Source organism: Dipodomys spectabilis, unplaced genomic scaffold, assembly GCF_019054845.1.
Source record: "Dipodomys spectabilis isolate Male_0828 unplaced genomic scaffold, ASM1905484v1 ptg000544l, whole genome shotgun sequence".
Classification (NCBI taxonomy): Eukaryota; Metazoa; Chordata; class Mammalia; order Rodentia; family Heteromyidae; genus Dipodomys; species Dipodomys spectabilis.
Window position 1 is genome coordinate 361,075 of NW_024871221.1, and position 10,671 is coordinate 371,745.

Sequence of the window (10,671 nt, forward strand, 5' to 3'; positions counted from 1 at the left end):
AGGTGTTTGGAGACGTCGTGATTAAGTACATTGTCAAAAGGAAGACAGGGGACTTTCTTCAGTCCATGGTGTCCGGGGCACTGAGCACCTGCAGGGGAGTCTACACCCGAGGTCTGTACAGCCACCACTAAGGCACAGGCTTCCCTACCTATACCACTGGCCAGCTGCCGCATGGGTGTGGCTGCGGGGCCCGGCTCTCCTCTCAGGACTGGGGCGCACATGCAGCCCCGCTGCGTGCGCTAGGATGGCTGTGCAGTGGCCCCACATCCGGAGCTTGCACCGTGCTCTGACCCCCCGAGCCCCAGCTCTCCCCTCCTCGCCCAGTGCGCTTGCTTCTTACATCACAGAAGGTGTTGAGCATCTGTGGTGTCCATGGTGTTCTGTGGTCTAAGAGCAGAGCGCTTGGTACAAACAAGCTGCCCAGGTTCGGACCAATGTGCCCTCATCCTTGGGCGTGGGCTGAGCTTACTGGCAGTTCACCGAGCTGCTGCTCTGCCTGAGCCCTGCGGCAGGCCTAGGGAGGAGCAGGAAGAGGACACGAGGAGGACGCCAGGGCCCTCAGAGGACGGGCAGACTGGCACACAGGCCTTACCACTGATCCACAAAACACGGCCCCTCTTCCCTTGGGAAGCTCGCATTCCTGCAGTGGGAAAGGACAACAAACACTAACCAAAGAACCCCAAATGTGCTGAGTGCGGCGGGGGAACCGTGGCAGGCTGGTGGCTGAGGGGAGCCGCCGTGAGGCGGTGACATCGGGATGCCTCGCGTGCACACGCAGGCCCCTGGTGTGGGGGCAGGGAGCCCCGGGCAGAGCAGGCCACAGGAAGCATAAGCGTCAACCGGGGGGGACGAAAGCCATCGGACCGCACCCCAGGCCCGGCACCGGCACCGCTGTGTGGCCAGGGGCATCCTAGGGTGTCCTGGGAAGGATGCTTTGGAGGTCTGTGCTCAAGATATGGCGGGGCCTGTGTGCTGGAGACAAATCGGTGTCTCAGAACCCAGGAAACCACCTCCTAGATTGTGCTCACCCCCTCCACACTGGCTGAGCTGTAAGAAACCATGCTCCACTCCCTCAGCCTCACTGAAGTATACCTGACAACGCCAGGCTCAGTGCGTGTGTGCGCGAGCGCACGCGTGTGCATGCATGTGTCAGCGTTGCGGCTTAAATTGGGGGCCTGGGTGCTGTCCTTGAGCTCTTTTGCTCAACGCTAGTGCTCTGCCACTTGGGAAACATGAGCTCCGCAGGAGAGAGAGGCACTAGCCCAGGCCCCAGTGGCAGGCCCGGGAGAGAGAGGCACTAGCCCAGGCCCCAGTGGCAGGCCCGGGACAGGCATCTTAACAGTCCTGCACCCCACTCTTGCTTCAGCGCCCATCACGGAGAGGCTGTACAGGCTGTTCACACACAAGGCTGGGCACTAACGTCTGCAACAGACTTAAAAGTAGAGATGAGTCAGTTCACACCAAGAGTGTGAACTCCAGCAGTGGTGTGGGGCCATGGGGGACGGGGCAGGCACCAGGAGTCCAGGGCCCTGAGCAGCTGTGGGCTCCACTACTGTTCAAGGGCTGAACTGAATCTGCAAGCCATTTGCGTCTCTCAGGAAACAGCAGTGCCTCTCTGAGTGGCTCCCCTCCCTCTTGGGCTGCGTTTTTCCCCCTTATGTTTCTATATGAATTTAATTTAAAAGGCAGGCTAGAGTGATCAGCCAAGAAGGGGGTGTTTGTGAGTGTGTGTATGTGTGCCTGTTCTAAATCAGGGCAGCAGATCCCTGTGTGTTCCGCCGGCAGACCCGCGGTTGCTTAGCAACATAATGATCTGCGCATGAGGGAGGATCCAGTGAATCATATCGGTGTGATTCACGGGAGGGGATCAGGCTCTTGGGAAGACACGCTGTGGGCCAGCTGGCCAGCCCTTTGCTCCAGCTGCTCAGCTCCCAATTACGCTCTTCTGTAGCTAGCTGTGCTGGGTGGACCCCAAGCCCAGGGCCGAGTCTGCCGTCCCTGGGTGGGCTGACGGACCGCCGTCTCATGGTGCAGACCGGGGCAAAGCCCAGATTCCACTAGAGATGCTCATTTGTCCTTCCCGAGCCACAGAAGGGAAAATGTCTCCAGGGCCCGAGTTAGGGAATTAACAGTGAGCTGCTTCTGAGGTTTCCAGGAGAGGCTGGAACCCTTCCTGCCCTCCAGGGCTGTAATGTCAGAGGCCAAAGTAGGCGGGGCTGTGGATTTCCTGTCTGCTATGAAAGAGAGCGGCCACCCTCCAGATTCTGGGCTGGTGGGCAGCCTGCCAGGTTAAGGGCTGCCACGGACCCCTGCTCGGCCCAGGCCAGGCCGTTCCATCCCACCCCGGAAGGAAGCTGCTGTGTTCTTGCTTTTTAATTGATTTTGCAGTGCTGTCTCATTTCCCTTTGCTCCCATGATGGGTGTTTGCAGAAGAGGGTCATGCTGAACAGAAGTAAGTGCCGCGTGCCTGCCGAGATGAGTGTCCTCTGTGTGCCACTGTCCCTGCTCCCACTGTCCTCGGGGTCAGCCTGGGCTGCGGGGGAAGTCCTTCCACGGCAGTGGGGCGGGCTCAGAGGCCCCGCCACGAAGGGCACGGGCTAGGGCAGATGGGGTCGGAAGGGTTGCCGGGTGTTCCCAGCAGGACCACAGGACAGGCGAGCGTCGGTCAGAGCACAGCCCCCACAAGGCAATGTTAGAGAACGCGCAGCCTTGCCTGAGCCAGGCGCTCCTGCGGGATGTGCTCCGCCGCACATCCCCCCGCTTCCCCCAGGCTCCTCTGCTCAGAGCTACGGTGTCAGCTCCGCTGGCCTGGCAAGTGCGGGCACTGGCCTCCGCGCACGGATGCACCTGCGCCGTGGAGGGACCCTGCACGGGCTGGCCCTGCCATGCGGGCCATCCTACCTCAGCACCTACACTCTCAGCTGCCCACGTGGGCTCCAGAGCCTCCGCTCGGACTCAGTGGTAGGGTGTGGCAGGGCTTCCCGGGCTTGCTGGTGGGACCCCCTACCCATGCAGGGGCGGGCTCAGGGACAGGCTGGTCACAGATGTCAGGGAGTGAGGGCTGAGGTCCTCACCCAGCTGTCCCTGGCCTGCGGTGTCCACCACCGGCCCTGGAAATCCTTCTCATAATAGGACGGACACTACACAAGGCCATGGCATGCTCTCCCTTCAGATGTGCCCCTCTTCCCTCATTCTGGAATGTTCCATACTTGAAATAATGACCAAATACGTTAACCCAAGTACTGTGAGGCTGAGAGCTTCTGGATAAGCACCTGGGGCTCCCCCCCCCCCCCCGCCTCCCCAGCACGTAGCAGGTAGAAAAGAAAAGCAGCCCAAAGGAAAGGGCCCCTGCGCTTGCTCCCTCCCTCCCTCCACTCCAGGAGCTTCTCACTTTTGAGTGTTTGGCAGCCCTAAAGGGGCCAAAGCCGGTGGCTCACGCCTGAGGTCTGAAGATCACAGCTCACAGCCAGCTGGGCTGGAAGGGTGCGGAGACTCTTCTCTCCAATTAACCCCCAAAAGCCAGAAATGGAGCTATGGTTCAAGTGGTAAAGCATCAGCCATGAGCAAAAAAACCTAAGGGACCATGACAGCACTCAGGACCAGCACAACAGACAGACAGACAAAGGCCTAAGCAGATGATGCTAATGCCCAGTGTCTGTATCACGCAGACTCGGGTCAGGGGCGTCTGGCTCATGGCAGACCAGCCGGGAGGGGAGGGGCACAGCCCACCATCCCGCCCCACGACTGACACAGCTCAGGGCTCCTCACTTCCCACCAGCCTCCCCAGAGGTGGGAGCCAGCAGGCCCGGGCTACACAGAAAGGCGTGGGGACGTGTGGGCTCCACCCACACCTAAACCGGCATTTGGCACATCCTGGCTCGACCAGATCCTGGTGGGTGGGCTGGTGAGCCTGGTGCCGAGATGCAGCCTCTGTTTCCTCTACAATGTGCATGGCCACGGGGCGGGGGGGGGGGGGGGGCAGCAGAGGGAGAAGCAGGCTCCACGGTGGTGCTAACATTCCCGGGTACGGCCATGCGCCTGCCAGGCTAACGCCGGTGACAGAAGGTCTCACAAAAACCCACTTCCACACAGGTGAGCAAGGACAGGTGTGTCCTCCTCCCCTCCCCCTTCTACTGAGACCTGGGAGGGGGCCGTTCCTCCCCAGCTCCGAGGGGGAAAGGCAGGGGGTCCTGTGGATACCCGTGTCCACTGCTGGGAAGTGGGGTTCCCATCAGCCTCTGCTTCTGGTCAGAAGATCATATTCTGCCAGTGAGCCTCCCCTCGTCCTGCAGGGAACCTGTCCAGTGGGCATCTGAGAAGTCCTGGCTTAGGACAGACCAGCCACTGTAAAGATTAGTAGGTAGTTTCACTAGTAGCGGATGAAGTGAACACCATGTGCTATTTAGACAGGAAAAGAAGTTTATTTACAACCTGCTGCCCCCGCCATGCACGTGCACAGTGGAGAGGCATGGCCGAAAGGGGAGACTCAACCCCCGCCCCCGCCCAACTCCCCGCACCCCCCTAGCCCCCGCCAGGACTCATCTAGACCAGGGTCAGGAAGAGGTGTGGCCAGGTGGGGAAAGATGTGGCCACACTGTATCCGGATGTGACCTCAGGGCCTAGGACCCTCCTAAAGCCAGATGGGAGCTGTGGCCAGAGGTGGCCCAGGGCGTGACCTAGCAGGAGGGGGAGGTGACTGCTTCCAGGTCTGCCAGTTACGTAGGTAACAGATACTGGGCGGAGACTTAGCCAGGAGGTGGGGAGGCCTCTGCCCAGGGCCCGCATGGCCCAGGCAGACCTGACACTGACCACACGAGCCCTGAGCACCTTTAGCCAGGGCAGCGCAGAGCGGGGCTCTCCAGGGCGCATGACCTCTGCCCGCGGAGATGGACAGGTGCCGTCACAGGCACCCTCCACGCCCTGAGGGGATGCCCTGCCCGCCTCTCCCGGCGGGTCGGGTGCGGGGCGGGCTTGCTGTGCTGTGGTGCTCCCGCCGTCCTGGCGCAGGTGGCCTCGGCTCGGCGCCTGCGCCTCCTTGCTCCTCGGGACTCGGCTGTAATGCTCTCTCTCTTGCTGTTTCAGAGGCGCGGAAGTCCTGAGCACTGTCTCAGGTGCACGCAGCACGACGGTCACCTTCACTGTCCGCCCTGGCGCCTCCCAGCCCATCACCCTGCAGAGCCGGCCCCCCGACTATGAAAGTAGGACCTCAGTTACGAGACGCGCCCCAAGCCCTGTGGTCTCGCCAACAGAGATGAGCAAAGAGGCTCTGCCCACCCCGCTGCCTGCCGCCGCCACCTCTCCTTCTCCCACACTCTCCGACGTCTTCAGCCTTCCAGGCCAGTCCCCTGCCGGGGACCTATTTGGCTTGAACCCAGCACCCCGCAGCAGGTCACCATCTCCCTCAATACTTCAACAGCCAATCTCAAATAAGCCTTTTACAACTAAACCTGTCCACCTGTGGACTAAACCAGATGTGGCAGACTGGCTGGAAAGCCTGAACTTGGGTGAACACAAAGAGACCTTCATGGACAATGAGATCGATGGCAGTCACTTACCAAACCTTCAGAAGGAAGACCTGATCGATCTGGGGGTGACTCGGGTCGGGCACAGGATGAACATAGAAAGGGCTTTGAAACAGCTGCTGGACAGATAAGGACGGCTGTTCCTCACCTTCATAGACGTTTTGTTATAAGTAGAGATGGGCTCATGCTGAAACATCCGATGGCCAAGCAGTCTGCGAGCACCAACTCCGCTCAAGGGTTTGTCTCCCGGTACCCAAAGAAGTGCTGAGGGTGTCCAGGGTGTGGCCAAGCCAGCGCCTTGAAATGTCCAGCTCCCCGAGAGGGGCTTTGTGGACAGCCTCTGTCCGACGGGGTGGGCGGGGAGGGGTTTTCTAACATGGGGGGGTCGCAGCACGCCTCCCTGCATGCGGTGGGCTGGCTTTGCCAGGCCCGGGGCTCTCATGGAGGTCACGTGGGATCCCTGCTCGCATAGGCAGACACCGATGCACTCCAGATACCTCCTGAGACCTCCCTCTTCCGCTTCCCGGGCAGCTCTCCCTACTCCCGGGCCCGGCACGTGGCCTTTTCTCAGTCCCGTGGCCTCTTGGAGGAAGCCCGCTGCTCACTTGCTCCTGTCTGTCTCCTGTGCTTTGTTTGCAGTGAGATGCTCCCAGACGGGTTTGGCCAGGGCCTCCTGGGCCTGAAAGGTAGAGACTCACTTTCTTCCTGTCCGAATCTTTGCCTGTCTCCTCCTGTGAGGTGCAGCATGGTTCTTTGCCCACAGGTTCTTGGCCATGGTGGGCGTTTACATGGGATCGTGCCCAGCTTTGCTTAGCTCGCTTGCTTGCTTTCTGCCAATTGACTAGTGTATTTCCAAGGTGGCTAAGCAGATGTCACGCAGAGTTAGGTAAAGCACACAGTCTCGATCCCGAGGAGTGAGGCCTGCCAGGGGGCCGGCCAGGGTGCAGCCGCCCGGACCCTCAGCCTCCTCCAGGACAAGAACAGGCCTTTTTCCAGGAGCACCGACCTGGGAGGGCGAGAAGGGAGGGCTCGGCCACTCACGGTTCCTTCCAGCCATTGAGGAAAGCCTGTTGAGCTCCGCACGGTTGGGGCAGGTGAGCATCCACTCTGACATGGACAAGAAGACACAGGCTTGAGGCGTGCACGTGCCGCCACCGGTGAGCCGGCATTCTCGGCCAGGAGCCGGCGAGCTGCCAGTCCCTCCACCTAAGCCTGGCACGGGCAGCATTGCCTCTCAGATGGCCCCACGGCTCTCAGAGGCCAAGCAAGGTGGACTGAGGGCCTTTCCCCCTTCTCTCGGGTGTCCAGGGATCCCACCAGCTTGTCTTAATAGTTCCACAGGGTCTGAGAGAGCCCTGTGGGCAGGGAGTGGGGCAGGACCCAGGGCAGGGGAGAGGCGGGGCGGGGCACAGGATGCAGGGGAAGGGCAGAGGCACACAGAAAGGACATCAGGGCGTACCCCTGAACCTCAGCCCTGCCTCTGGCTGGGCTGCTAAGCCTGCCCCCTTCTGGCCCTGGGGTCTCCCCCACCCTCCCTCCCCAAAACCATACCTCTAACGTCGAAGGGAGGTCAGCAATGGCACACCGGCCACAGAGCACCCAGCCAGGCTCTCCACACTTGGAGGAGACACGAGTGTCAGGTGTTTGGTTTTATTATGATTTCAGAACTAGCCCAGCCCATCTCTAATTATAAGACATGATTTCTTTTCTTTTCTTTTCTTTATGCTCATGACCACGTGTTTGATGAGGTCTGGAACAACTCTAGAATGAACTCATAAAATTTAGCAATTTAAAAATCTCTTTCTTTACTGCAAGTTTAAATAGGTGTACAGATAGTTTATAAGCACAATATTTTAAGAAAAAAGTGGCTGGTCTACTGGGCAGCCTTTGTGCCACTTCAGTGCTAGAAATGAAAGAACAAAACTTTTGTGACTTACTGACACTATTTCTGTGGGATAATTATACAAGTAAGACCTTTTTAAATCAACTTTATCTGGACGCATCTGAACCAGCAGAGCTGTGTTATATTTTCTATCTTTGCTAGAACTTCATCGCTGAAAGACAATTATTTCTTCAAAAGATGTTACAATTCATAATGCAGCAGTTTCTCCAAAAACAAAAGCAAAACACCCACGCCCCTCCCCTGCGCACGCATGCGTTTTTTTCTCTCCTCTCTCTCTTTTCTCTCTCTCTCTCTCTCTATCTCTCTCTTTCTCTCTCCTCTCTCTCTCAGTTTGGAGACCAAGTATTTGACCTTATTCTGTTCCAAATCCTTTGGCAGGCCCATCTTTCCATTTGGTGATTCGATCCACTCCGACAGGAAGCGAGCAGAGTATTAAATTAAGGCACTTTGCTTTGTGTACTTTCAGTTTTTCTACCACCTTAAGGCACGTTAAGTATCACTCTAGAGAAATTCCAAACCCAGCCCCCCACTGGCCACGGGGTGGGGTGGGGGGACTGCCCCAGTGTCTCCGAAAATGGAAAATGGTGGTTCTGCCATGTGTTTTGTCTTCCACTGGGCAACACTGCAAATTTTCCTCAACAGCCACTTCAGCAGATCATTCTTTGCCTTCAGTTGGCATTACCTCTAAAGTCAGTGCCAGGCAGGGTGCCAGACAGGAGATCTGGTGGCTCTGCGTCCACTAAACTTAGGCAGCCAGTCAGTGACGACGGCTACTCCCTTCCTTACAACTCCAAGCCACATGCCACTAACCGGAAGCCTCGGGAGCTGACAGCACACGTGGCCCTGTGGCGCCTGTCAGAACCCGCACTGGCCAACAAAACACACATTGCCAAGATGACTCATCCCTAGCTCTACCAGGCGATTCAGCTGAGAAAGCAATAGTCCTCGTTTCAGTCGCTGCCCACTCCCTCCCGCCCCTCCGGCCCTGTCCCAGGACTCTCTCTTGTGGCGGGGCAAATGTTAAACTGCTCATATAATGATCATGTTAATATTATTCCAGGTTTTAAGATCCACTTTTGTTATATACTGTAATTTAAATAAATTGCATTCAAATGCCTAGTTTCTGTAAAATTGTGTATACAAAACCAAAATCTCAAGATGTAAATTATGTATACCTGCCAAGATACCTTTTCCAGGTGTCTGTGCACATTTAGGTTAATTCATACACTATAAAAACTGATTCAATGTGACTGTTGATTTGCTGGACTTTACATAATTATTTGTGGTACCTTAGTTAATAAAATGGTGACTTTTTTCTGAGTTATTGAACAAGCAAACACTATCCAGTTGATCTGGCAACAACTTTTTGTGTGTGAGCCTCAAAAATTAATTTTCCCATTAACAATTTGTTTTTGTTTTTTGAATATGAATATGTTTCACACTATAGTTTGTGTAATGACACATGTTCGCATTATCTATGTTGCTGTTACTTTTGTGCTTTTGTTCTTTTTAGACTTTATTAAAAAAAAAAAAAAAAAAAGCTCCTGTAATTTGCACTTTCTCCCAATCCTTAAATCTCTTGTATGGCAACCAAAATTACTGTAAAAAAAATAAATATACTCTTGCACTAAGGTCGTGGTTCTGATTGCAAACAGTGAAAACTGTCTGAACTAAACAAACGTGGAGTTGCCAACCTTGCGATCTAACGTAGGATACTGGAAATGTCATTGCCAGCTTTACCTCTAGAAACTCACTGAGTAAAAAGGCCTTTTTTTATTGATCTATGAGTCGTGGTTCCCTCTCCTTACGTATTTTCAATGTCTAAATGGAAATGTGTATACTATCTCAGAAATGTGCCAAATGTCTAAATGGGCTTCTGTGACCGGGGGCCCCGGTGCCCACAGGATGGGACTGAGGCCTGGCCTAGGCGCACCCAGGAGTCTGAGCCGCTCTGCCGGCCCTCCTGCGAGGACAGCTGTCCCATGCCCCTGCACACTGCCTTCTAGCCATAAGGTCCGGCATAGGAGTGGCAGATCTGGGCAGCCCCTTTGGCTGACATAGCCCGACAACACTCTGATAAGCCAGCCACACACTAAAGCCTGGAGCAAAGAGAATGTGTGTCTTTCGGCGAAGAGCTGAGCCAGGAAGACCCGCGCTGTTCTCTTGTGCTTCATAAGGAAGCTTGTGTTTAACTTCAAATACTGAACCTCTCCAGCTGCCTCAGTGGAAATGGGTTCTCGGCTTCTAAAGCTTCTTCTACTTTGACCTGTCCCCAATTTATGCAGAAGTCTAAATAACCCCTCAGTCTCTGTAGTTTTACCCCCTGCCTCACCTTCTAATAGTTCACCACCCCAACATCACAGCCAACCGTCTCTTCCAGACCTCTTTCTTACATGAGGATTAGAATGTCTTATTAGGGGAAACAAATTATTGGAAGACTTTTTCTTCTGCCTGAACTTGGACACATTTGAATAGCAGTGATCTGGAATGTATCTCTGTACCCGTGGCGATCGTGTTCGCGCGTAAGTGGAGAAATGCCTCAGTGGCCGGCGGGGCAGGCAGCTGCACGCACAGGGGAGCGCCAGCTTTGTGGCGGCGCAACGATTGTCTCCGGACCCTCGACTTCAGCAGACCCCACCCCTACCCAGTCAGTGCACACGGTTGGTAACTGCTCCCCTCCACGCCCCGTGCCATGTCTCCATGTCTCTACTGTTTTATGATGTTAAAATTACAACACTCACTGTTCATAGCTTCTACTCTGGAACTCTTGGTTCATAGCAATTCTGAAACTTTAATATGAGCCTTCCAATAAATACAGAGAAGAAAACAAAAGGAAAAAGCAAAGTGTGTGCCTTGGGTGTTTTGAACCTAATTTGCATAAACCATATTGTATTCAAATGCTGTGTATTTAATGAGAGGATGAACCTATCTTCAATGTATCAATGTAGCTGATAAAATAGTTATAGTGCCTTGTTTTCTGAGCTGAGAAGCCCATATCAATGCACAGCGCAAATCAAAGATGATTGGAGGAGTGGAATGTGGAGAAGACCTCACCCTAATCTGGAGCCTTGCTCGTCAGAAGACTGGAATATGCAGTCATTTAAGTTTGAATAAAAACAACATTGAAACAACATTGTGTGATCAGTTAATTTCCCATTAAAATGCTTCCACTGCATCACGTTCAGTATTTTCATTTAGCTACGATACAAATGTGTCTGAGAGTTTTCCTAGAGGTGGTTTTGACGG

The 10,671-nt window shown here is 55.0% G+C and overlaps 1 protein-coding gene across 2 annotated transcripts in view; it reads left to right on the forward strand.

Moving 5' to 3' along the window:
* Shank2 (SH3 and multiple ankyrin repeat domains 2) overlaps positions 1-9,056 on the forward strand; it is a 289,122-nt gene extending 280,066 nt beyond the window's left edge. For both annotated transcript variants that reach the window (XM_042670380.1, XM_042670381.1), the window contains one exon: positions 5,083-9,056. In XM_042670380.1, the coding sequence (XP_042526314.1) occupies positions 5,083-5,653 (571 nt within the window). In that variant the 3' untranslated portion in view covers positions 5,654-9,056. The remainder of the gene's footprint in view (positions 1-5,082) is intronic.
* The last annotated feature ends 1,615 nt before the right edge of the window (positions 9,057-10,671 follow it).